The following is a 27,816-nucleotide window of genomic DNA, read 5'->3' on the forward strand; positions in this document are numbered from 1 at the left end:
TCTCTTGTCATGTTATTGCATGTCCTGTGAGAAACAATAAATAAGGTTATAGTGCCTGGTGCATGCCACATCATTCTTCCCCATTTACTGTGTATTTATTTAATTTTTTAGATTTATTTTTTCCAATTTAACAAAATTCTAAATTTTTTGCAATTTCTTTCAGTTTGATTTCTTTTAAACCAGCTGGCTTTCTGAAAGGAGGAGGCTTTTTATGTTCTGTTACAGATGACTTTCAGTTTCAGTTCTCCAATGCCTTATAAAAGCTGAATAGTGAAAGCGGACGCCGCACACATCATTTACCGAGAACGCAACTAGCTGCTCATTTTGGAAACTTTACTGGAGAAACTTTCTGTAAAAGGTAAGCAAACCAGACAAAAAGCACAATATTATCTACAAAATATATTGTAAACATAGATAACTATAGATGAATAGATCTGAAAGAAATACCTAGATAAGTGATCAGTGCATAAAGAGGCAGGAAAAAATGTGACAGACATAACCCAACCAGTCATATGTCACTGATGATAAGCCAGATCACTTTGGGGTGGATTTCACCTCTATTGGGAGACTGTCAGCAAATCTGAGTCTGCAACAACACTGACAAAGCCATAGAAAGTAGTATATACATACTATTGTGTAAGGTTTAGTTAATCCCATATATGGCACCAATGCAAGCAGTACCCAATGGGCTGTACACTAATGCTTCTTTTTTTCTGCTAATTTTCACATTATCAGTGTATACTAGAGCCACAGTTTCTTATTTTTCAGTTAATATAGCTGTGTCAGGGCTTGCTTTTTTTACCTGGATGAGTTTGTTTTTTTCAATGACACAATATTGGGGTACATTTAACATATCACTGATTGAGGATCTTAAGACTCAGAAGACTCCACTAATCAAACAAAAATGTTACTGACTGCGGTGGAATCCCCAATAAAAATTAAACTTTTATTTGTAATGATTAAAATGCCCAATATCCAACGTACCCAATTTGCAGTCTATCTGTTCTGCACCAGAACAGATAGATCCCATACACTTTCAATCAATCCCCATTAGAAGTATATTCTCTGGGACTTAATCAGATATCACTCTAAACAATTCATATAATAAACTGCTTAAGCACCTTCATTTATTAAAAATGCTCCTTATCTCTCAGCATTTCTATATGATCACATTTGTATCTATTGTTGAGCTGTTAGTGAGACACTGTTTTCACCGACATCTCATCACTAGATCTTGCTACAGGTTTAGGAATGTCAGTTGTTTACACTCCCTCATATCCACTATTTAACCCTCATTTAACCGTCGACTCGTTTCACCCGTGTATTATCACAGGCACATCAGGAGGTTTTCTTACTTTTGCCGTCCTCTAATCATCCCCTGGCTCCCCGGCATCTTGCCGCAGAAAAAAAATGGCGGGCGCAGAGCGCTTGCCAAGATCTGCCGGCCGGTGCCCGGTAATGACAGGGAATTTTCCCTATTGGTTAATTTTGATCACTGTGATAAACCCTATAAAAAAATAATAAATCATACCCCCTTTTGTCCCCACCTTAGGTAAATAAAAATTCTAAAATAAAAAATATATATTTTTTGTTAGGGTTAGGGTTAGCCCAAGGTTAGGGTTAGCCCAGGGTTAGGGTTAGCCCAGGGATAGGGTTAGCCCCGGGTTAAGGTTAGGATTAGGGCTAGTCCAGGGTTAGGGTTAGCCCAGGGTTAGGGTTAGCCCAGGGTTAGGGTTAGCCCAGGGTTAGGGTTATGGTTAGCCCAGGGTTAGGGTTAGCCCAGGGTTAGGGTTAGCTCAGGGTTAGGGTTAGCCCAGGGTTAGGGTCAGCCCAGGGTTAGGGTAAGGGTTAGCCCAGGGTTAGGGTTAGCCTAGTGTTAGGGTTAGCCCAGGGTTAGGGTTATCCCAGGGTTAGGATTAGGCTTAGCCCAGGGTTAGGGTTGTGTTAGGGTTGCGGTTAGGATTAGGGCTAGGGTTTTGTTACGGTTGTGCTGGGTTTGGGATTTTTTCAAAAGAAAAGAAAAAAAATGATGACGATATGGCGACTAGTGTTAAGCGCAAGTGCTCGCTACTTGAGTTTGCATCGGGTGCTCGGGTATGCACCGAGTATCACCGGTGCTCGAGTGACGTGCTCAACTCCTCCCCCCGCATGTTTCGTGGTTGTTACACAGCAAAAAAAACATGTGGGGATTGCCTACCATGCACGAGCAAACCTGTATGTTTTTTTGGGTGCCTAACCACCTTGAAACATGCAGGGCGGGGACTCAAGCATGTCACTCGAGCATCCGCGATACTTGGTGCATACCCGAGTACCCAATGCAAACTCAAATAGCGAGCAGTTGCGCTCAAGACTAATGACAACTTATTCAATATAATGACCTAATGTTATCAAATTCTGTGTCGTACCTCTGGGTTCAAAATGTTCACTATACCCCTTGATAAAATCCTTGAGGGGTGTAGTTTCCAAAATGGGGTCACTTGCGGGGGGTTTCCACTGTTTAGGTGCATCAGGGGCTCCCCAAACGCGACATGGCATCCACTAATTTTTCAAGCAAATTTTACATTCAAAAAGTCAAATGGCACTCCTTCCCTTCCGAGCCCTGCCGTGCGCCCAAACAGTGGTTTTCTCCCACATATGGGGTATCGGCTTACTCAGGAGAAATTGCACAACAAATTTTATGGTGCAATTTCTCCTGTTACCTTTATGAAAAAGCAAAATTGGGGGCTGAAAAACATTTTTGTGGGAAAAATGTGAAAATTTTATTTTTACGGCTCAATGTTATAAACTTCTATGAAGCACCTGGGGGTTCAAGGTGCTCACCACACATCTAGATAAGTTCCCTGAGGGGTCTAGTTTCCAAGATGGTGTCACTTGTGGGGGGTTTCTACTGTTTAGTTACATCAGGGGCTTCCCAAACGCGACATGGCGTCCAGTAATTATTCAAGCAAATTTTACATTCAAAAAGTCAAATGGCGCTCCTTCCCTTCCAAACCCTGCCGTGTGCCCAAACATGTTTTTTTCCCACATATGGGGTGTCGGCATGCTCAGGAGAAATTCCACGACAAATTTTGTGGCCCATTTTCTCTTGTTACCCTTGAGAAAATTAAAAATTTGGGGCCTGAAGTAAAATTTTTGTGAAAAAAAGTTAACTGTTCATTTTTTCCTTCCACGTTGCTTCAGTTCCTGTAAAGCATGTGAAGAGTTAATAAACTTCTTGAATGTGGTTCTGAGCACCTTGAGGGGTGCAATTTTTAGAATGGTGTCACTTTTGGGTATATTCTGTCATGTAGAGCCCTCAAAGTCACTTCAAATGTGATGTGGTCCCAAAAAAATGGGTTTGTAAATTTTGTTGTAAAAATTAGAAATCGCTGGTCAACTTTTAACCGTTATAACTTCCTAACAAAAAAAAAATTTGGTTCCAAAATTGTGCTGATGTAAAGTAGACATGTGGGAAATGTTATTTATTAACTATTTTGTGTCACTTATCACTCTGACTTAAGGACATAAAAATTCAAAGTTTGAAAATTGCAAAATGTAAAACATTTTCTTAAAATTTTCATTTTTTTCACAAATAAACGAAAAGTCATATCGAAGAAATTTTACCACTATCATGAAGTACAATATGTCACAAAAAAACATTCTCAGAATCAGGGGGATCTGTTCAAGCGTTCTAGAGTTATTACCTCATAAGGTGACAGTGGTCAGAATTGTAAAATTTGGCTTGGTCATTAAGTACATAATTGGCTCTGACCTTAAGGGGTTAAGGGTATTTGCGCATATTCAGGATTTGAAGCAGAAATTTCTGCAGCATTTCTGCATCTCCTTGGCAGGAAAAACGTTGCGGAAAAAACGTGCAGTTTTGCCGCATTTTTGACGCTTTTTTATGTGTTTTTTTAAGCATTTTTGTACATCAATGAATGCTTTTTGGAGCTAAATAAAGTTATTTTGGTGGGACATTTCTTTAATCCTTGGATTACTGTCAGAATTGGGGTGAGTATATTGGTTAATTTAAATGATTAAAGAATGTTTCTGTTGTATTTCAAATAAAGTGTTTACTCTGTGTCTGTGTGTTTATTTAACTCTTTACTTTTCTTTAATTAGGTTTGGTGATGAAAAGGTCTGATTGACACCTTGTCATCACCAAATAAAAGAGCTAGGTGTCAGCTAATCCCATTCACCCAACCTTCATTAGCATTTCCATTCATTCAATTTCTGGGGCAGCTGTGAGCTGTTATTTTTAGCCTAGGAAGGTGTTATTAGGCAAACATGGTCCCTGGCTATTATTAACAGCTCACAGCTATTTCGTTAGCCCCTACATCCCCACGAATGGCAACAAGCAGCGCTTTGAACGCAGTGTATTTTTGCTGTGTCCAAAACGCTGTGTTCTATTGCCGCACTTTTGTAGTCGGTACATGTGAATCCACCACATATAATAACACTTCAATAGGTCAAAATCTGCAGCGGAGACTGATGTGTCTGCTACAGAAATTGCCATGCTGCGGATGAGTTTGGGTATGAGGCCACGATAAGGAGCCACTGTAAGTTTGACACTGCGTGTTTATACAGCGTCAAATCCACAGCATCCAGATGTTACAGCATAGTGGATGGGATTTGTAGAAATCCCATCTCCACTATGCATGCATCAGAGGCTGCGAATCACCCGTGGACACTGACGTGCAGCGCGTCTTTCAGGACCGCAGTATGTCAAATTCTCTTGCGGAGTCGCTAGTCTCCGCAACAGAAATTTGACCACTAGAAAGTATTGAATGCGATAAATCTGCATGGTTCAGTGAACACATGCGGATTTAACTCCGTTCAATAGAATGCAACGTTTTGGACTCAGCAAAAATATGCGTCCAAAGCGCTGCTACTTCCGGATCATGGGTACAGAGCCTAAAATTAAATAAAAAAATGGTGTGGGCTCCCTCTTCATTTTTATAACCAGAAGAGGGAAAGCTGATTGCTTGGGGCTGATATTAATAGCCGGGGAAGGGGCCATTAGCCAACAATGTTCCCTGACTATTAATATCAGCCCACAGCTGTTTGTTTAGCCTTTACTGGCTAGATTTCAGGGGACCCCAGAAAAAAATTTACGTAGGGTCCTTCTATAAAATCTAACCAGAAAAGGCTAAACAGACAGCTGCAGGCTGATTTTAATAGCCAGAGAAGGGGCCATGAATACTAGCCCCCTCCACGGCTAATAAGATCACTCCTCTGCAGTCCCAGAAATGGCGTATCCATAAGATGCACCAAATCTGGCGCTTAGCCTCCGCTCTTCCCACTGCCCTGTAATGGTGGCGAGTGGGGTAATGCGGTTGGGGTTCATGTCAGCCTTGTATTGGCGCCTGACGTGAAGCCCAGGTTAGTAATGGAGGGCATCTATAAGATAGCCCCATTACTAACCGCGTAGTAAAGTTGTCGCCGTTTTTTCAATAAATACACTGCCAGAATAAAGTATTTTAATTAAATAAAATGACACATGGTTTTAAATTTTGTTTTATTGTACGGTCAGTCCCCGAAGCCAACGTCTCCTGAAAAGAAAGTAAGATAAAAAACAACCATATCCCTCACCTGTTCGCCGTCACAACGTAGTCCACGATTACCGCCAACGATTGTCCCTCGGCGATCCGGGTCACTTCTACAGCAGTGACATTAGCAATCATTGTGCTGTAGAAGACAGCAATGTACACTGACATGGGTGTAAAATCACTCCTGTCAGTGTACATGCTGCTGCAGGAGTGAGGTCACTGGGGTTCATCAGCTGAAGATCAGCTGATCAGCCTCGGTGACCTCGGCACCATTACTGGTGGGAACATTCTTGAGAATGTTCCCATGCAGCACCGGTGACGTAAAGTGAGGTCACGTGGGCTCTCAGCTGATCTTCAGCTGAGAACTCACGTGACCGCAGGTCCTGACAGCGCAGTACACTGCTGGGAGCGAGCGCGCTCCCGGCAGTGTACCGCGGGCCACCGGGCTGAAGACATCATCGTGGGACATCGGGGAGTCCAGGGGCCGCTGGACAGGTGAGAATAATGCTTTTTTTTTTGTTTTACACCGCGTACACGCCGGCTCGGCTGAGGAGACTACTATTCCTCTCAGCCGCGCCGCTCCCGCTGAACAGCGAGAGCGGCAGTCAGATGAGGGGAGTAGTAGTCCTCCTCTGCCGACCCGAGTACTACTCGCAGCGTTTTCCCGCCTGTTGACTTTAATTGAAATGCAGCAAATCCGTAGGCATAAATATTATACCTGCGGATTTGCTGCGGTTCAATTAAAGGGAATCTGCCACCCCTCTGAGACCTATCAGGCCGCTAATATGTGCATACAGGTCATAGAAATGTGAATCTATACTTACCTGTATGGCCCATATTAGCGGTCTGATTGCTGTGTAATACCTTTTTATTAAATTATTTCTGCCAAGCTTCGCCTCCAGGGGATGCCAAGAAATGCTCGCCTACTAGCTTCATTTGCATACTCACCCCACCTCCCCTGCACTGCAGTTCCCGGCCGGATCCCGCGCCTGCGCAGTTTCCCCTGTACGGATGGCTCTCTTCTTTCTGCCGTCTGTGTAGTGTTGTGCAGCAGGAAACTTGTGCGCAGGCGCTGGGAAGGCAGCCACCGGCGCCTGTGCACAAGTTCCCTGCTCCACAAGGCTATACAGACGGCAGGGAGAAGAGCGCCGTCCATACAGGGGAAGCTGCGCAAGAGCGGGATCCGGCCGGGAACTGCACGTGACAGGGCCCTGTGAAGTGCAGGGGAGGTGGGGTGAGTATGTAAACGAAGCAAGTAGGAGGGCATTTCTTGGCGTTCCCCGGACGCGAAGCTTAGCAGAAATAATTTAATAAAAAGCTATTACACAGCAATCAGACCGCTAATATGGGACATACAGGTAACTATAGATTCACATTTCTATCACCTGTATGCCCATATTAGCAGTCTGATAGGTCCCAGGGGGTGACAGATTCCCTTTAAAGTCAATGGGCGGTAAGCGCTGCGGAAACGCTGCATATCAAGGTCATGCTACGTTTTTTTCCGCAATGGCAATCCTGAGCGAAAATCTCTGCATCATGTGCACAGCACGTCAGGATTGCCTTTGCCATAGCTGGCAGACCAATTAGCAAGCGTTTTCGAGGCGAAAAAGCATTAAAAACGTTACGTGTGCACTTAACCTAACCTAACCTTAACTGTCAATATAACCTATTGGTACTCATAATATGATTGCAATTATATTTCTGTATGTGATATAAACATCAGACAAACACTAATAAAAACCAGAGGCCAGCAGATCATGTGAAAATATAATTTTGCTGTCATTCTCAAAACTTTTGGCCATGACTGTATATACACATCTGATTCCAGTGCAAGGAATATATACTGCGGCACAGTCACTGCCAAACTCCACAATAACTAGCTGCTACCATCAATCATTTATACAGGCCGATTGGACATAAAAAAAATACAAAAGATGTTACAAAAATTTACAAAACAATACAGTGTATACAATTACATCATTAAATAAAAAGGAACAACAAAAGTAAAGTACTAAACCTGTGTCATGGATAGCACTACTTTCAGGAAAATGGTACAGAACTGCAAGGAACTGTGTCTTCCACTGACAATGATTATAATTCAAAATCAGTATTTATCAGATAAAAGTCATGCCCACATACAGTGCTGGCCAAAAATATTGGCACCCCTGCAATTCTGTCAGATAATACTCAGCTTCTTCCTGAAAATGATTGCAATCACAAATTCTTTGGTATTATTCTCTTCATTTAATTTGTCTTCAATGAAAAAAACACAAAAAGAATTGTCCTAAAGCCAAATTGGATATAATTCCACACCAAACCTGAAAAAGGGGGTGGACAAAAGTATTGGCACCCTTTGAAAAATCATGTGATGCTTCTCTAATTCGTGTAATTAACAGCACCTGTAACTTACCTGTGGCACCTAATAGGTGTTGGCAATAACTAAATCACACTTGCAGCCAGTTAACATGGATTAAAGTTGACTCAACCTCTGTCCTGTGTCCTTGTGTGTACCACATTGAGCATGGAGAAAAGAAAGAAGACCAAAGAACTGTCTGAGGACTTGAGAAACCAAATTGTGAGGAAGCATGAGCAATCTCAAGGCTACAAGTCCATCTCCAAAGATCTGAATGTTCCTGTGTCTTCCGTGCGCAGTGTCATCAAGAAGTCTAAAGCCCATGGCACTGTGGCTAACCTCCATAGATCTGAACGGAAAAGAAAAATTGACGAGAGATTTTAACGCAAGATTGTGCGGATGGTGGATAAAGAACCTCAACTAACATCCAAACAAGTTCAAGCTGCCCTGCAGTCCGAGGGTACCACAGTGTCAACCCGTACTATCCGTTGACGTCTGAATGAAAAGGGACTGTATGGTAGGATACCCAGGAAGACCCCACTTCTTACCCCGAGACATAAAAAAGCCAGGCTGGAGTTTGCCAAAACTTACCTGAGAAAGACTAAAACGTTTTGGAAGAATGTTCTCTGGTCAGATGAGACAAAAGTAGAGCTTTTTGGGAAAAAGCATCAACATAGAGTGTACAGGAAAAAAAAAGAGCCATTCAAAGAAAAGAACACGGTCCCTACAGTCAAACATGGCGGAGGTTCCCTGATGTTTTGGGGTTGCTTTGCTGCCTCTGGCACTGGACTGCTTGACCGTGTGCATGGCATTATGAAGTCTGAAGACTACCAACAAATTTTGCAGCATAATGTAGGGCCCAGTGTGAGAAAGCTGGGTCTCCCTCAGAGATCATGGGTCTTCCAGCAGGACAATGACCCAAAACACACTTCCAAAAGCACTATAAAATGGTTTTAGAGAAAGCACTGGAGACTTCTAAGGTGGCCAGCAATGAGTCCAGACCTAAATCCCATAGAACACCTGTGGATAGATCTCAAAATGGCAGTTTGGAGAAGGCACCCTTCAAATATCAGGGACCTGGAGCAGTTTGCCAAAGAAGAATGGTCTACAATTCCAGCAGAGCATTGTAAGAAACTCATTGATGGTTACCGGAAGCGGTTGTTCGCAGTTATTTTGGCTAAAGGTTGTGCAACCAAGTAGTAGGCTGAGGGTGCCAATACTTTTGTCCGGCCCTTTTTTGGAGTTTTGTGTGAAACGATCAATGATTTGATTTTTGCTTCATTCTCTTTTGTGTTTTTCCTTGCAAGCAAATTAAATGAAGAGAATCATACCAAAGAATTTGTGATTGCAATCATTTTCAGGAAGAAACTGAGTATTATCTGACAGAATTGCTGGGGTGCCAATACTTTTGGCCAGCACTGTACCTCTCCTGTGTGACCTCAGATTGGGGATGGTCACAGGATTCGGCTAGGGTTCCAAAAAGTTATGGAATCCCTGATTTTCAGTATATCTTCCCACCTGGAGGTGCCAGGCGCGAGATATTTTTGCCATATTTCCTAACATGATTTTAGCTTTCCATAGATTGGAAATATGGCATTTATATCGTTATCCTTCTGTCCAATGTTAATTTGGAGCTGATGTGCAGTGATGTAAGTAAATGTGTTACGCTCGCCACTTCGTCACAACGCCGAAAATATGTCTCCCATAACAAGAGGACCTACGCTGTTCATAATTCAGCACACTTGGAATTTTTTCCACATTTTCCAATACATTGGTATGGTAAGATGAATGTTGTCATTCAAAACTACAACGTTTCTCACAATAAGACAAGCCCTCATATGACTGTCGGTGGAAAAATAAAAAGTTATGGCTCTTGAAAGAGGGGGAGAAAAACATGAACATGCAAAAAAACAGAATTGGCCATTCAAGTAGGGGTTAACGTTTTTTAAAATATGACTAAAGATATTAGCCAAGCTCTAGATCTACTTTTGTCTGAATAGTCCAGACTGTAAATGTTTTAGAAAATTTGCCTGTTTATTATGGTCACATCATACTAAAATAATGTTTGTTCTTCTTTTAGGTCCACAGCTAAAATAACAATGGCGTGTAAGTATCTATAGCAAAATATGTCATTTGTGATGTGAAGGGAGAGCTCCTATAAGAGTTGCAGCCATAGTATTAATTACCATGCCAATAATAATGCTAGTTTCAGGTGTTTTATACAAGATGTTATCAACAGATCCTCCATATCAATGCCAGTTACTGCCCTACCGGCAGATATGTGAAGCAGCCAGGAGTCACTTCCATGAAGCCTCTTTCATGAGCTCAGTTATCAGCACAGGAAATAGGACAGTATGCAATCATTTCCATGCAGCTTCTATCATCCCTCCTAATATAAGTCATCATCAGGGAGTTGCTTGCAACAGCTTCTGTCACCGCTGTCCCCTGATAATGTCCGAAATCAATTGCTTTGATGGAGGCAGTGAGAAGTGACCACAGCTTCTGTTACTGCCACCACACAAATTCTGTAACACAGCTTTTTTCACTGAAACGAGTCGTCATCAGGGTGAGGTGACAGAAGGAGGGCGAGTGACACATGTCTACAGCCCATTGTTCTATATGAAGGCATCAGCTGCTTTCACTGTAAACTGTATTTTTACTGTAATTATCATCATTTTAATCTGTATAAGTTTCTTCAGTTCCAAAAAAATCAGACAACTTTAATTTTTTTGTGGAGAGGGCAACAAATGCTCTATTTTTACAGACTACAGTAGATATTAGGCTTAAGATAGCTCGATTTTATTAGATAACAGCAATCCAGAAATTTGAAGATGTTGCAGTCTATACAGATGACCTTCATCAGTTTATGGATTGCCAAGGAGAATGTTTGATTCAGGATAATTGTGCTAAGTTTAGCATGTGGTATCCACCACAGTGTGAAGTGAAAAGGCACCCTGATGAAGGTCTACTGTATAGACTGAAATGTCTTCAAATTTCTGGATTGCTGTTATTTAATAAAATCTAACTTATTCATGATATCTCAGTGCCAAGTCTAATATCTACTGTGTTATGGGACAGGATCCTACTTGAGCACCTACTGACCAAATGTGCCATGCTCTTCCTTATCATTGACTATTTTTACGAACTGTCCTGGAATTTCTAGACGGTTGGCAACCCTGGTGACAAGTGTGGTGGCGGTTCTAGAAGCTGCATTAACTTCTCTCTGCCTCCATCCCCGCAATTGATTCAGACGTCATCAGGCGGCGGCGGTGAAAGAAGCTGTTGTAAGTAACAGCAGCCGTGGCCCCAGGATGTTCTGTTCTGAGTGGGGTGATAGAAGCTGTGGAGAATTGACTGCAGGGCCATCCTCTGATGAAGTCCCATTGGAGACTTTCCTCAAACCAAACGTAACTTGAAGTAAAGTAAAAGGCTGTATATGGAGAATGGTACGAAATGTTGTAACAAAGCTAATTACAAAAGTGGTTCAATATTTATATAGTGCATTTTATGTATCAGACTACCCCTTTAATCATAAAAAGAGGGATGTAGCTATCACAATTCGATAAATGACTCCAAGAATTTTAATGTTTGTTTCTGATTTCTTCACAGCTAAATATGGTAATCTTGACAAAATTTCTACCACTGGTGCCTCGGTTACAACTGGCAGACAAGATGGAGAAAACATTGCTGGTAAGTGTTTCATGGACTACACTAAGAAGGTCTCAGAGAATATTGTATTAAAAAATTAGGTAAGTGTTCTCTATTATCTCACAAAATATTGAATAATAAATATGTGAAAACCATGTTCTCTTTCTGGTTCTGGTAGATGTTATTAAGGGTGGGATGACACATATTTGGTGGGAAAACAAAATGCATATATTTTAGACAAAGGTTCTTAAGATAGTATATGAGCAACAATTTATGGCTGGAATCAGCCCACCTGCCTCTTAACAATACATAACTGTAATAAGCAGCATAATTACTATTTGTTAAAGAGCCAAAACGTGTATAGTAGTGCAACACTGATAATCTTCTGCATCAAAGGGAACTCACATAGTGGCGTTAGACAATAAGTTCTTGGAAAGTGGGTCCTCTAAGAATATGGGAGCCATAATCACTGCTATGGGGCATCCAGAAGAGAAATCTCTGAAGGGTAAAAAAGCGTCTGCTTTCTTCGTCATGCCGTTCACGACTTCTATAAATGTGAACCTACACTTGCCAATGCGAGTTTGCTAGGGAAGTCCTGCGAACTAAGCCACAAAATGGGGTGGTGATTAGCAAAACCACATCGAAAAGTGGGTGTCTGGGGTTTGAGACACTGCCTAACTATCCTTAGAGAAAGCTTAAATGTTCAGAATTACTTTAAAGAGAACTTGTCATGTCATTTGTATAAGTTAAACTGTCCCCAGGTTGTTCTTAATGATGCAATGTGCATCACTGACGCGCTTTTTCCATGAAAATCAGTGCTATAATCATTTTCCAAAATCACTTTATATACTTACAACTTACTTGCTCGTTCAGTGATAGGGGTGTCCTTTACTGTATTTAGTCATGCTGGTCGCCACTCAATTTGAATTCTATTCCGCGCACTTTTCATGTATTAGCCAGCTTGCTCAGGGTGTTTGTGACATTGCGCAAGCGCAGATAATGTGTCAGGTTAACCCATGCTTGCGCATTGTTCCTGGGGTCCCTGCCCGTGATTAGGCCATATATTACTAGTGGGTATAACAGAGGGATGTCGCATTATTGGGTTCTATGTGAAGATGATCAAATATTTCCCATGACTGAAATGTCAGAAAAAATGACAAGTCATCTTTAAGAGTATTTTCTTAAAATATGGCAACCAAATAGTACCAAAACTATGCCCAAATGTTGTCTTCAAATAGAGTAGTAATTGTCCACATATTGTTGGCATTAGTAATGCAGTTTTACCCACAAAACCATGCGTTTTAATAGCCCTGTTTAGATTTCGTAAAAAGAATTCTAGATTCTGGACCAAAGCCCAAATTAAATTAATACCTCCAAACATACCTCTGACCAGATGCCAAAATCTGGGTATGAACAGAAGCGAGACCAGACCCATAAATAATTTCAATCCCCAAACTAAATTCATACCCCAAACTTAAGGTGCAATTAAACTGAGATTATCGTGAACGAGGAACACCCGCTTCACAATAATATTGCAGTGTTAACAGGCTGTCAATCACCCGATGAATAATCAAAACACTTGTTCCATGGGTGAAATGTTCTTCTGTTCTGCACAAAAGATCATCATTTTCGGAAGCACATTATCCTGTGTAAACAGAATCTGTGCTGCCAAGAACAATGGCAGCCTATTATCGTTAAGCGCTGTCTGCCTGTGTAAACGGGCTATTAAACAACTGGTCAATATTTACCAACGTGTAACACCACCGGTTGGTTTGTATAAATGAACCGTTAACCTCTTTGCTCTCATGCACATCCCTAACTCACATTGGATGGCAACAGAAACCAATGTAACAGGTTCCAGAGCTTGGCAGCATGTTGGGTTCCCTTGTTCATGGATGCCAAGTTCGATCAGCTTTTATCTATTGTGTGTAAACTCAGTAGATAATGGTCAATTGAATGAAGGGCTGTGATATAGGAGGAGAGATTGCCACATGTTCTCCACCCTATACCACCCCTGCTTGCAACAGTAGTTGTAGTTGCACCCAAGTATATTTAGGTATCTTAAATAAGTCAAAAATGCATTGCTTTCAATAATCTCATCATATAGCTCTACCTCTGTTAGGACATACTTTTATAATCAAGTGCTGTAAATTTATGACATGACTCGGTTATGGATGTGAGAGTAAGTGGAACAGTGAACCCTGGTGTCAATACACTTGTCACACATACTATGTTACTCAAACTAAGCCCAAATTTTAAATACTATAAGTAAGACCCACTAGCTGAATTGGATAACAGCCCCCTTTCCACAAAATGATCAGCTGGAATCAGCGTGTCACCCTTCCACTTTCTGCAGGTGATATTTTTTCAATACATTGGTCCCAATTCATGAAGGTTTTACTCCAGAAAACTGTCTTAAAAACCTTTAAAGACTCTCAAAATTTTTGCACAACGCGAGACTGAACAAAAAGATGTTGCGACTTTTGTCATTTTCACGCCATTTTGGCCCAGCTCTGACAAAGTAGGTGGAGCTGGGGCGGTGCATGGCAAATCCCTCCACACCCCCTTTATCGTCAAATTCATGACTGGATTAGGATGTGTGGAGAGGTGCACATAGAGACACACGCCAATTGGTGCATCGCCTGGTACATTAAGAGGCAGGGACATCTTATTGAATAAGGCGCTTTGCACTCCACTCTGTCTTGTGAAAAATGCCGGTCTTGATGATTCGGGGCGATATTGATTCTTGCACATAGAGGTTTTTGGCAATGTTCCCACAATTGGCTGCAAATTTACAACAGATTTTTTTGCAAACTATATTGCCGTGCAAGTAAATAGGTTTTAAAAACCTCATTTACAAACTGTGGATTAATTAAAATTTGGTTTTAGCACTTGCTGCATAGTAACATAGTAACATAGTTTGTAAAGCCGAATAAAGACTTGCGTCCATCAAGTTCGACCTGTTAGTTCTGTAATTGCTAAAGTTGATCCAGAGGAGGGCAAAAACCCCCAAATGATTTGGCCAATCTTCACCTGAGGAAAAATTCCCTCCCGACTCTGAAACCAGCAGTCAGAATAAATCCCTGTATCAACCTACTATTTTATTTTATTTTTAAGTATATGCTGAAATCTGCCTGGTATCTAGAAATGCATCCAGTCCCCGCTTGAACTGGTGTAGTGAATCCGACATTACCGTCTCCTCACTCAGTGAATTCCATATTCTCACTGCTCTTACCGTAAAGAACCCCTTCCTATGCTGGTGCTGAAACCTTTTCTCTTCCAGTCTTAGTGAGTGCCCTCTTGTTACCGTAATATCCCTCCTTTTGAACAAATCTCGGGCAAGATATCTATACTGTCCCCTAACATATTTGTACACATTTATTATGTCCCCCCTCAACCTTCTCTTTTCCAGGCTGAATAGTCCTAGTTTTGCCAACCTCTCTGGGTATTGCAGTCCCTCCATTCCCTTTATTAATTTTGTTGCCCTCCTTTGTACCTTTTCAAGCTCATTTATATCCTTTCTATATATTGGGGCCCATAACTGAGCACAGTATTCCAAGTGTGGTCTGACCAGTGCTTTGTACAGTGGAAGAACAATGTTCTCATCCTTTGCAGCTATACCTCTTCTGATACATCCCATTACCCTGTTTGCCCTTACAGCGGCGGCCTGACTTTGGGCACTCCAATTTAGTTTGCTATCAATCAAGATGCCCAAGTCCTTCTCCATCTCTGAATTCCCCAATGATTTCCCATTCAGTGAGTACTGGTGACTTCCATTTTTCCTTCCCATATGTATGACCTTACATTTCTCCTCGTTAAACCTCATTTGCCATTTAATGCTCCACCTACCCAGCTTATCCAAATCCCTCTGTAGGTCTGCACTGTCCTCTTTTGTATTAATTGTTTTACATAACTTTGTGTCATCTGCAAATATTGATATTTTACTATTTATCCCGTTGACTATGTCGTTAATAAAGATATTAAATAACATTGGGCCTAGTACAGACCCCTGTGGTACCCCACTAGTGACGCTTACCCAATCTGAGTATATTCCATTTATAACCACCCTCTGCCATCTATCCTTTAGCCAGTTAGCTACCCATTTGCAGACATTTTCCCCCAGCCCCATCATTCTCATTTTGTATACCAACCTATTATGTGGCACGCTATCGAACGCTTTTGAGAAGTCGAGATACACGACATCCACTGGTTCCCCCTGATCTACTCGAGAGCTAACCTCCTCGTAGAAGTCAATCAGGTTTGTTTGGCAGGAGCGATTCCTCATGAATCCATGTTGGTTCGGGATTAAAAGATTATTAGCATCAAGATGCTCCGTAATTGCCTCTTTAATGAAGCTTTCAAAAATTTTGCCCACAACGGACGTCAGACTCACCGGCCGATAGTTTCCGGCGTCACTTTTCGCTCCCTTTTTGAATATTGGCACTACATTTGCCTGTCGCCAATCAAGTGGCACAGACCCAGTCTCAACAGAGTCCTTAAATATAAGATATAACGGTCTGTCTATCACATTACTTAGTTCCCTTAGTACCCGTGGGTGTATGCCATCAGGTCCTGGTGATTTGTTTATTTTAATGTTACTGAGGCGTTTCTGTACCCCAGCTTGGGTTAGATTTGTCATACTTAGTGGAGGATTAAGTTTGTCACTTCTCATTTCTCCTGTTAGTTCGATTTCCTTTGTGAAAGTTGTCGAAAAAAAATTATTTAATAGATTAGCTTTATCCTCATCTTTCTCTATGATTTTGATGCTGCAGAAACATGGCAAACTTCAGCATTGACTTAACTCTTTCATATTACAGAGGGTGAAATCTGAGATCAAGTCCACATGAAAATCTGTTTCCAAACGTAGATGCGAATGCCGCAGATTTTTATTAGTGATTTTGTTACAGATACACAATATATCCATCCTGTGTGGACATAGTCTTTCTGAATGGTAACTATTGAGCCAGTTGCTCTCTACTTCTGGCTATTTCTTTCCTCTTTCCCTTTGAGGCAACATTTGGAAGCTTTATACTAATGTATATGAAAATACAGAACTGAACGTTCTCTTCTGATATTCATAATTTTAAAGGTATTGCTGCTTCAGAGAAACTAGCGAGAACAGATCTGGGCAGAATGAACAAATATAAAGGGACGATACAGTCAGTGTCTGTGGAAACTGGAATGGATGGTGCTATCATTGCTGGAATTATATCTCGTGAGTCACGTGCTGGAAACGTTCTAGATTCAAGGAAATATGGTGACCATGGAAATGCATTTGGCCTCATGCAGGTAATTATTCAGCAAAGCAGAGGAAACATCTAAATGGAATTAACCATCTATTAATTCTGATAAGCTCATAATTATTGAACTCATTCAAGAGAGAACCAGGGGTTGGGGGAGTAAGCTGGTGGTCCATTTTCATTGGGTACTGGCTGCCAAGGATTTGCCAACAATCCTTGGCCAAAGTATTTAGATACATAGCTTGGGTTGCAAATGTAACATTTACCCCACGTGAAGAAAAAGCCAAACTAGTATTCTGAAGTCATTGTCTCTCTGTGAGTCTATGTGTGCAACCTTTGCCCATGATGGCATGGACTAAGACGGCAGGTGTCAACTGTATTTTACAGTCAGGATCCATAGATAATTCCACTCACAGTAACATAACCCCTTATTGCTGCAGTCAATAGTTACTGTGGCATCTAAGTGATTAACAAAGGCATGGGTTCCATCTGTACCCCGGTGACTCCGCTGCTTTGCGATCACTGGCTACCAGTGGGTTAATATGGCAGCTGAAATCCTACCAATGACCTCCAGATATGCCAAAGGCAAGATCCTAAATGATGAAGTCCTAATTATTGAAAAAGAAAATGGAAGAAATAACATAAACATATAATTAGTATTGCCTTTTCCAGAGCAACTCAAGCTATAAAATTATCACATTGTGGTTAACAGAATAAACAATACAATGCAGAATTAGCTTTTTTTTTGTTACCTCTCCTCTCAAAATAGGAATAAAAAAACTACCAAAAAGTTGTAAGTAACCAAGATTGTCAACTTAGCCCAGAAAAATTAAACCATCAAACAACTCTGTCATCAAAAAAAGAAGAAAAAAGAATGTCCCTCACAAAATGGTGACCTGAAGACATAATTTTTGTTTTAGATTGTTTTATTTCTGTGAATGTAATCAAAACATGTCATTTATAACATATCATGAATGCTGGAAAAATAATTGACAAAAAAGGACATTAAATCCAAACAGTATCAGAGAAAAAAGTCATTATTTACCGATACCTTGTCACTCGGATTGGTGTGAATCATTTCACAGGACCCAATCCAGTGGCTATGTCTTAGCCTGTGGCTGTGGGACAAGAGCCTTGATAGTCACCTCATACCCCCTGGCACCTGTGGACTTTTCATTAGACTGCGCGGTGCAACGTCACAGGTACGTCATACCTCAATGATGACGTAACAACAGGCCAATGAATCAAAAGAAGAGCCGGGGATGCCAGGAGGTAGGAGGCAGTTCTTGGGACTCTTGTCCAGCAGCTTACTGACTCGGCTGCGGGACTTGATCCTGTGACTCGATTTCTACCAGCTTTACTGATCACAATACCAATATATTGCAGAATACCGATAGGCCCCCATGATAAAAGGCAGAGGCAGCAAAGGTGCAAAATACTAATAAACAACCACTCACTGATATGCAAATTATAGTAAAATGGAAACAAAATTTGCAAAACATCTCAATTTATTGAGTATGAGAGCCATACACAGAAATACACACTTATTACACACCTTGCCATGCAATCAATGTGGTTAGTAATGGTTGTCTGTGAGTGGCATGCATGGCCTAAATTACCATGATCTGCACAGTCTATGGACTTGTCCCAAATGTGCACGATGGGAGACGTCATTGGTCGGAAATTGCAAAGTTTGCTGCTAGCAGTTGATCTTGATGATTTGGGTGCCCAAGTGCATTCAGCGTGGCAGAACATTCCTCAGGCAATCATTAGTAACCCTCAAAAAATAATTTTTTTTTATTTATAATCGCATTAAAAGCGGGAAAGAAAACACAAATACCCCTAATAAAGACTAATTAGTACACTCATAGTCACGGCATTACCGAAAGAACAAAAAGGTCCGCTGTTACAGGGAGCCAGAGGTTCAATGAAGTCCCATAAAATAATAGCCCAATATCAGACCCAGGAATGTGCTAAATGACAAAAGTGATAAACAATACATAAAGTGATTATGTGCATATAAAAACATCAGATATACAAATTCCACAGGGGGCTGTGCACGGGCAATCGCCACCAGGTGTCAGCTGATTCTGACAGCTGATACCTGGGACACAGTGCCAGGCACCTCTCTCTGCACTTTAACCCGCTAAATGTTGCGATCACAGTATTTAGGGAGCAGGCAGAGGAAAGAAAGCCCCTCTGCCCCTGGATCGGAGACGACGTCATTGTGGGGTCCCGATCGTTGCTATGGTGACCCATATCATCATAACGACATCTGGTTCACCAGAGCTAGCAACTTTGTGTGTCAGTGCAGCACTGACAGTTTATAAGGCATAGGAATGCTCCTGCATCCCTATGCTTTATAAGCGATCAGGCTGAAAAAAATGAAAGTACCATAGTGGGACAAAGTAAAAAAGTTTAAAAAAATTGTAAAAATGTTAAAAAAATTAATTACAAAATAATTTAAAAAAAATCTATCTATCTATCTCTATATATACTGTACCCATAAATAAATATTTTTCTGAAAAAAAAAAAAAATACACATATTTGGTATCGCCGTGTCCGGAACGACCTGACCTATAAAATTGTAGGACTAATTAACCCCTTCAGTGAACACCGTAAAAAAAAAAACGAGGCAAAAAACGATGCTTTATCATGATACCGCCGAACAAAAAGTAGAATAAAATGTGATCAAAAGGACGAATGTAAATAAAAATTATATCTCTGAAAACGTCATCTTGTCCCGCAAAAAACAAGCCACCATACAGTTCTGTCAGCGGAAAAATAAAAAAGCAATAGTTCTCAGAATAAAGCGATGCAAAAATAATTATTTTCTATAAAATAGTTTTTATTGTGGATAAGACCAAAACCTAAAAAGACTATAGAAATGTGGTATCTCTGTAAATATACTGACCCGAAGAATAAAGCTGCATTATCAATTTTACCATATGCGGAATGACATTAAAAAAAAAATATGAATTGTTGGTTTTTGTGTCATGCTGCCTCCTAAAAATCAGAATAGAAAGTGATCAAAAAATGTCATGTGCCCGAAAATGGTACTAACAAAAACGTCCCTTCTGAGCCCCAGTGTGCCTAAACCACATTTAGCACTCACATGTTTGACATTTCTGTAGCGATGAGAGCCCGTCCTAATTTACAAGTGCATGTCTCCAGAAGTATGAGCTGGGCACTTCAACATACTGGTCACTACAACATACTGGTCACTACAATGGCAGATTGCAATTTTCACTCAGCAACATCCTCTGCTGCGTGTTTCTGAAAAAGACCCATGGAGTCAAAGTTGTCACTACACCTGTAGATAAATTCCCAAAGGGGTAAAATCTCCAAAATGTTGTCATTTGAGGGGGGATTCTGCTATTCTAGCACTTAGGGGTTCTGTATATGGAGTCTGCATACTATTCTAGAAAAACCTGTGCTCTAGGAGGCAAATAGCACTCCATCCCTCCCGAGTCTCGCCATGTGGCAAAGCAGTACTGTACATATGGGGTATTTCTACATTCAGCGGAAATTGTGGGACAAATTTTGGTGCAATTTTTACCCATTTCCCAGTGTGAAAATGTAAAATCTGGGGCTAATACAAAATTTTGGTAGTAAAAATGTAATTATTTTTTCCTTCACTGCACAATGGTATAAAATTCTGTGACCCACCTGTGGTGTCAATATGATCACTGCATCCCTAGATGGATTCATTGAGAGGTGTAGTTTGTAAAATGGGGTCTCATATGGGGGATCTGCTGTTCTGGAACCTCAGGGGCTCTGCCAATGTGACATGGCACCCTCAAACCAGTCCAGCAAAATCTGAAATCTAAAATGGTGCTTCTTCCCTTCTGAGCTTTGAACTGTGCCTCAAAAGTAGTTTTGGACCACAGATGGGGTATCGGCGTACAAAGGAAAAGTTGCACAGCAAAGTTTCTCCTGCTCTCCTTGTGAAAATGAAAAAATTTGGGCCTAAAACATAATTTTTGTGGGAAAATATATTTTTTAATTTTTACAGATCCACGTAAAATTCTGTGAAGCACCTGTGGGTTCAAGGTGCTCACTACACATCTAAATAAATTCCTTGAGTGGTCACTTGTGGGGGTTTTCCACTGTTTAGGCACATCAGGGGCTCTCCAAACGCAATATGACACCCGCAGACCATTCCATCAAAGTCTGCTTTCCAAAACATCACGCCTTCCTTTCTTCGCCCAGCTCTGCGTTTAAACAATAGTTTCCCCCTATATATGGGGTATCTGCATGCTCAGGAAAAATTTTCACGGCTCTACATTATGAACTTCTGTGAAGCACTTGATCTAGATAAGTTCCCTGAGGGGTCTAGTGTCCAAAATGATGTCACTTTTGGGGCTTTCCATTGTTTAGGCACATTAGGGGCTCTCTAAATGCAACATGGCATCCGCTAATTATTCCAGCAAATTTTGCATTAAAAAAGTCAAATGGGACTCCTTCCTTTTCAAGCCCTTCCGTGCACCCAAACAGTGTTTTTTCCTCACATATGGGGCATCGGCATGCTCAGGAGCAATTGCACAACAAATTTTGGGGTCTATTTTCTCCAGTTACCCTTGTGAAAATTGAAAAATTTGGGTCTAAAGTAAAATTTTTATGAAAAAAATGTTCATTTTTTTTTCCACATTTCATTAATTCCTGCGAAGCACCTGAAGGGTTAATAAACTTCTTGAATGTGATTTTGAGCACCTTGAGAGGTGCAGTTTTTAGAATGGTGTCACTTTTGGATATTTTCTGTCATATAGACCCCTCAAAGTCACTTCAAATGTGATGTGGTTCCTAATAAAATGGTTTTGTAAATGTTGTCGTAAAAATGAGAAATCGCTGGTCAACTCTTAACCCTTCTAACTTTCTAACTAAAAAAATTCTGTTTCAAACATTGTGCTAATGTAAATTAGACATTTGGGAAATGTTATTTGTGAACCATTTTGTGTGAAATAACTCTTTGATTTAAGTGCAGAAAAATTGAAAGTTTGGAAATTGCTAAATTTTCCAAATTTTCACCAAATTTCCATTTTTTTCACAAATAAACGCAAGTCATATCGAAGACATTTTACCACTACCATAAAGTACAATATGACATAAAAAAACATTCTCAGAATCAGTGGGATCTGTTGAAACATTCCAGAGTTATTAACTCTTAAAGTGACAGTGATCAGAATTGTAAGATTTGGCCCGGTCATGAAGGCTCAGGGATGAAGGGGTTAAACACACACTTTGTGAGTTAGACAGTCATAGTTAAATGTCTGAATTTTGAAGAATTTTCTTTGATAACAAATCAACAATTACCCCCACCTCACCTTCACAAAAACGATTGCAGAAGAAATGCAAGAACTCAGTGCAGTTGCTGGTGACAAACAAGCACACTGTCTGACATTGATTTAATTTATTTTTTTTCAGTGAAAACTATTGTGCTGTCTTGCTTCTGTTTCTTAGTGCATTACAAATGAAAAAAAAAGAAAAACATTTAATTGTAATCCTAATGCAGTAGGCCAAGTGCCAGCTACCCCCTATCACTGATCAATCACATTGAGTCTGGCATGGGTGCTTGCTCCTCTCCTATTGTTTTCCTCCTATTAATTTAATTTCTCTATTATCCAAAGACGACTTCTTCAGTACTGCAATTATAAAAGATAATACTGTCTGAACGGCTTTCTCTTCCTATCTTTATTGCTGAGCTGTGAGCTATGACATTCTCTCACTATGCTATACAGGTGCATCTCACTAAATTAGAGTATAATCAAAAAGTTAATTTATTTCAGTTCTTCAATACAAAAAGTGAAACTCATATTATGTAGAGTCATTACAAACAGAGTGATCTATTTCAAGTGTTTATTTCTGTTAATGTTGATGATTATGGCTTACGGTTAATGAAAACACAAAAGTCATTATCTCAGTAAATTAGAATACTTTATATCAACAGCTTGAAAAATGTTTTTCAAATCCAAAATGTTGGCCTACTGAAATGTATGTTCAGTAAATGCACTCAATACTTGATCGGGGCTCCTTTTACATCAATTACTGCATCAATGCACGTGGCATGGAGGCGATCAGCCTGTGGCACTGCTGAGGTGTTATGGAAGCCCAGGTTGCTTTGATAGCAGCCTTCAGCTCATCTGCATTGTTGTGTCTGGTGTCTCTCATCTCCCTCTTGACAATACGGGGTTAAGGTCAGGCGAGTTTGCTGGCCAATAAAGCACAGTGATACTGTTGTTTATAAACCAGGTATTGGTACTTTTGGGAGTGTGGACAGGTGCCAAGTCCATCTCCAAAAAGCTTGTCGTCAGAGGGAAGCATGAAGTGCTCTAAAATTTCCTGGTAGATGGCTGTGCTGACTTTGGTCTTGATAAAACACAGTGGACCTACACCAGCAGATGACATGGCTCCCCAAACCATCACTGATTGTGGAAACTTCACACTAGACCTCAAGCAGCTTGGATTGTGTGCCTATCCACTCTTCCTCCAGACTCTGGGACCTTGATTTCCAAATGAAAATTGGAACTCTGGGACCTTGTGGAGTGTGTCAATGACTGCCTTCTGGACATCTGTCAAGTCAGCAGTCTTCCCCATGATTATGGAGCCTACTGAAACAGACTAAGGGACCTTTTTAAAAACTTAGGAAGCCTTTGAGGGTGTTTTTTTGTTAATTATTTAACCCCTTAAGGACCAGAGCATTTTCCGTTTTTGCTTTTTCTTTTTTTGCTCCCTTTGTTCCCAGAGCCATAGCGTTTTTATTTTTTGGTCAATATGGCCATGTGAGGGCTTATTTTTTGCGGGACGAATTGTACTTTTCAACGCCATTACTAGTTTTACCATATCGTGTACGGGAAAACAGGGAAAAAATTCCAAGTGCGGTAAAATTGCAAAAAAAGTGCAATACCACAGTTGTTTTTTATTTATTTTTTTTACCACGTTCACTGAATGCTAAAACTGACCTGACATTCTTATTCTCCAGGTCATTACGAGTTCGTAGACACCAAAATGTATAGGTTCTTTTATATTTAAGCGGTGAAAAACAAGTCCAAAATTTGGTAAAATTTTTTTTTAAAAAATAGCGCCACTTTCTAAGACCTGTAGCGTCTCCATTTTTTGGGATCTTGGACTGGGTGAGGGCTTATTTTTTGGGGTAGATCCGATGTTTTGATCGCCCGTTATTGCATTTTATTGCAACTTTGCGGCGACCAAAAAACGTAATTCTGGCATTTAGAATTTTTTTCTCGTTACGCCGTTTACCATTCGGATTCTTTTTTTATATTGATAGATCGGGCGATTCTGAACGCGGCGATACCAAATATGTCTATGTAGGTTTTTTTTTTTTAGATTTTATTTTGAATGGGGCGAAAGGGGGGTGATTTAAACTTTTATATTTTTTTAATTTTTTTTATATTTTTAAAAACTTTTTTTTTTCACTTTTTGCTTGCTTCAATAGTCTCCATAGGAGACTAGAAGCAGCAACTATCCGATCGCCTCTGCTACATACAGGGGATCAGCAGATCCCCTGCATATAGCAGAATTGGTCCTGTGCTATGAGCACCGACCACTAGGTGGCGCTCATAGCGACCAGCTCATGACAACCACAGGCGTCTGCTGCAGACCCTGGGTTGTCATGCCCACCCATCGGTGACCCGCGATCGCGTGACGGGGTCGCCGACGGGCGGGGCTTAGGACGCGCTTCCCAGAAGCGCGCGTTAAATGCCGCTGTCGGAGATTGACAGCGGCATTTAACATGTTAACAGCCGCGGGTGGATCGTGATTCTACCCGCAGCTGTTGCGGACACATGTCAGCTGTAAGAATCAGCTGACATGTGCTCGGTTCAGTGGGGGCTCAGTGCAGCAGCCCTCACTGAACCGGGGGATGCAATTTGTGCGTACTAAGACATCATGGGTTGCAAAGGGGTTAAATTTACTGAGATAATGACTTTTGTGTTTTCATTGGCTGTAAGCCATAATCATCAACATTAACAGAAATAAACACTTGAAATACATCATTCTGTTTGTAATGACTCTATATAATATATGAGTTTCACTTTTTATATTGAAGAACTGAAATAAATTAACTTTTCGATGATATTCTAATTTAGTGAGATGCACCTGTACATCCCCAAAATGGCTACTGCATTCCTTGCTTAGGCTATTCTAAAGGCTATGGTAGTCTGCCCTGATTGGCTGCACTATACCATGTGATGACAGCTGCAAGGAATTATGGGGAAGGTCGCACCTGAGGTCACGTCACCTTTCTGTGACTGATGAAATCATCTGCAATGTGTAAAATGGTAAAGGACCGGCTGTTCAAATTTGCCAGGAACTACAAATTTATACAATTCTACTCGAAATTCAATTTGCATTGAGTATATTTTCTCATCAGTACATACTGCATGTTGTATTAGAAGAAGTGTTGCATAACAGAAATAGTAAGAGTGTAACTAACAAATCTGGAGGTTTTTCCTATTTTCATCACATTAATGCTTTACATTTACATTCTTGCTGCAAAAAAATGTAAAATCTCATATACTGTAAGCCCTTAAATAACAATCCCTGGCTAATATGTGTAAATTGTTGATTAACTATAGCATATATAGTAGATAACTCATGGTTCACGCTTGATGATCTTGTGTATGTTTAAATTAGTTGTCTACTTATGTCTAATCTTTGAATTATTCCTTACAGATTGATATACGTTATCATACACCTCGTGGAGATTGGAAATCTGAAAACCCTAGGGATTGGAATAATAAAGTACACATTTTACAGTGTACCCAGATTCTGGCCTCCATGTTTACAGCAATTCATCAAAAATTTCCAGGGTTTACAAAAGAAGATCAAATGAAAGGTAACCATTGATTACAGAAAGATATATCTAATTTCCTTGACTTGTGAAAGTTTTGATGAATTGGGCCCTTAGATTAAACATCAGAATTCTGGTGTATAAGCTCTGAAAAGTCGTAAAATTTAGGCGCAGTTGCATCCACATTTTGCGACTTTTGTCTTTTTTACTCCAGTTTCTTCCAGCTCTGATAAAATGGGTGGGACGGAGGTGCGGCTGTGTTGGGACGCCACAGCTTGTATAATTCATGATGAGCTGTGGTGTTCCCTAACGTCAGAAATCTCACGCCAGTGCTTGACTAGAGTAAGATTTCTGGCATGGCACACGGAGGCACACACCACTTATCAGATGCATCTGATTGATGAAGAGGTGTGCACATCTTCATGAATCAGGGGTGTCTGACTCCAGCACATCCCTTCATCAACACCGGCGTGATCAACACCGATCTTGATGAGTCAGGCCTTAAGTGTTTATTTTCCAAGTAAATACATACTTACCTTTAGGGGTATGGAAATACCAATAATTACACAATGCATGCAGATGGCTGAAATGTGGCTGCGGCCTAACGTCTGCATAAGTCTGAAATCACATATGCAGCTTTTTATGGCATTATTTTTTTAGCTTCACAAATATTTGTTTTGGGAAATATTTGCCAGCAGAAAATACAATTTCTCTGATCATGGGGGCTATGATAAATATTCCCATATCATATGAAAAATTATAATAGAGATCTGGGAGCCAACAGTAGACACAAAAGAGGAGTCAAGTAACACTCTTTCATTAATTCCAAACATTTCTGCGGCAGACTATGAACACAAGATTGCGGTTCACACGACTCGAACGCTACAGCCTCACAGGCTTACCGTATATAAAACTGTTGAGATTGGGTCAAAAGACCCAGAGCCGGTCCTGAAGTTGCAGTAAGTACTTGGACTGTGAAATTTAGAAGTCTGAAGTTTTGACTTCTATTTTCCTACAATTTGAATCCATATTTGGCTCTAAAATGGGCACAAAACAAACTAAAGCTGAATATGAAATTTCAGTCTGACAATTGCAACCCCCAGGTCTCATTTAGTTCAGCTAGACGTTCTCCTTAATAACGCTATCATAATCCATGAATTCTTGACATCTTTTCACCTTGAACCAGACTGGCCATACTGCATTAATCACTTTTATGAACAAGGTGTCTTTGACCATAGAACTAGCACTTTTCTCTGTACACTGTTCAGTATGTAGTGCACCAAGCCTGTAACAGCAGTTGAAGAAAGCCACATCACTCCCAATAAACAGCATACAATAAAGCATTTCACAAGGTTTGTTCTGTTGAATTCTTCAAAGAAAATTAAGTTAGCGTTAACTCGCCCTAAGAGCTTTTCATATGCAGTATTTTGTTTTTAAAAATCCCACCTTTTGTTAAGCCAAAGGCAGAATAAGGACTCAGAAGGAATGAGAAATATATTAGGAAAAAAATGTATATTTCTCCTTGATGGATTCTCTTCTCTTCTGGCTTTAGCTGATAAAACGGCATGAAAAATTGAAGTGGCCTTAAAAAAAAAAAAAAAAAAAAATACTGTATGGGAAACCACTCTAGGAGTTGGTGCACAAGACATCTATTAGACACCATTATACCCACATATTGGTTTTAAAGCAGAAGATACTTCAGGAAAACTCCAGATGTATTTTTCCGGAAGCATCTTCTTTGGCTTCTTTTAGGTAGTTTTTATGATGGTTTGCATGCAACGTTTTTTTCAGGAAGATGCCACTTGAAATCCACCTTAAAGAGGTTGTCTAATCTTCTTTCCACTGTTTAAATAGATGGGGGCATTATGTAGTGTAGTGGACAACCTCTTTAAGAAATGCTAAAAAATGCTATACATACACATATATACAGTACAAAAAATGTACAGGTAAACAGTATGTGTATCTTGACAGCAGATTAAATATATTTTGTACATACCTACTAATCTCATGCATTATTTCACAGGTGCTCTTGCAGCCTACAATGCTGGTCCAGGCAATGTCACCAATTTGCATGATCCGGACAGCCGCACAACAGGAAAGGACTACTCTAATGATGTTGTTGCTAGAGCAAAGTTTTTTAAAAGACGAGGATTTTAACTTTACCTCATAATATTAATAAAGTAACTATAGTGTGTGTTGAACAGCCTATCACTATGCAGTATTATCATTCCATTAAAA

The 27,816-nt window shown here is 40.4% G+C and overlaps 1 protein-coding gene across 1 annotated transcript; it reads left to right on the forward strand.

Annotated features, from left to right (window-relative positions):
• Positions 1 to 234: 234 nt before the first annotated feature.
• Positions 235 to 27,816, forward strand: LOC141252545 (lysozyme g-like). The gene is made up of 6 exons (XM_073670529.1): positions 235 to 358; positions 9,962 to 9,987; positions 11,491 to 11,571; positions 16,619 to 16,818; positions 25,461 to 25,623; positions 27,602 to 27,816. Exons 2-6 carry the CDS (start codon positions 9,981 to 9,983, stop codon positions 27,733 to 27,735), a joined length of 585 nt encoding a protein of 194 aa, XP_073526630.1. The 5' UTR covers positions 235 to 358; positions 9,962 to 9,980; the 3' UTR covers positions 27,736 to 27,816.

Source organism: Phyllobates terribilis, unplaced genomic scaffold (genome assembly GCF_046119375.1).
Source record: "Phyllobates terribilis strain yellow unplaced genomic scaffold, ASM4611937v1 Scaffold_2__4_contigs__length_985480577, whole genome shotgun sequence".
NCBI classification, from domain to species: domain Eukaryota; kingdom Metazoa; phylum Chordata; class Amphibia; order Anura; family Dendrobatidae; genus Phyllobates; species Phyllobates terribilis.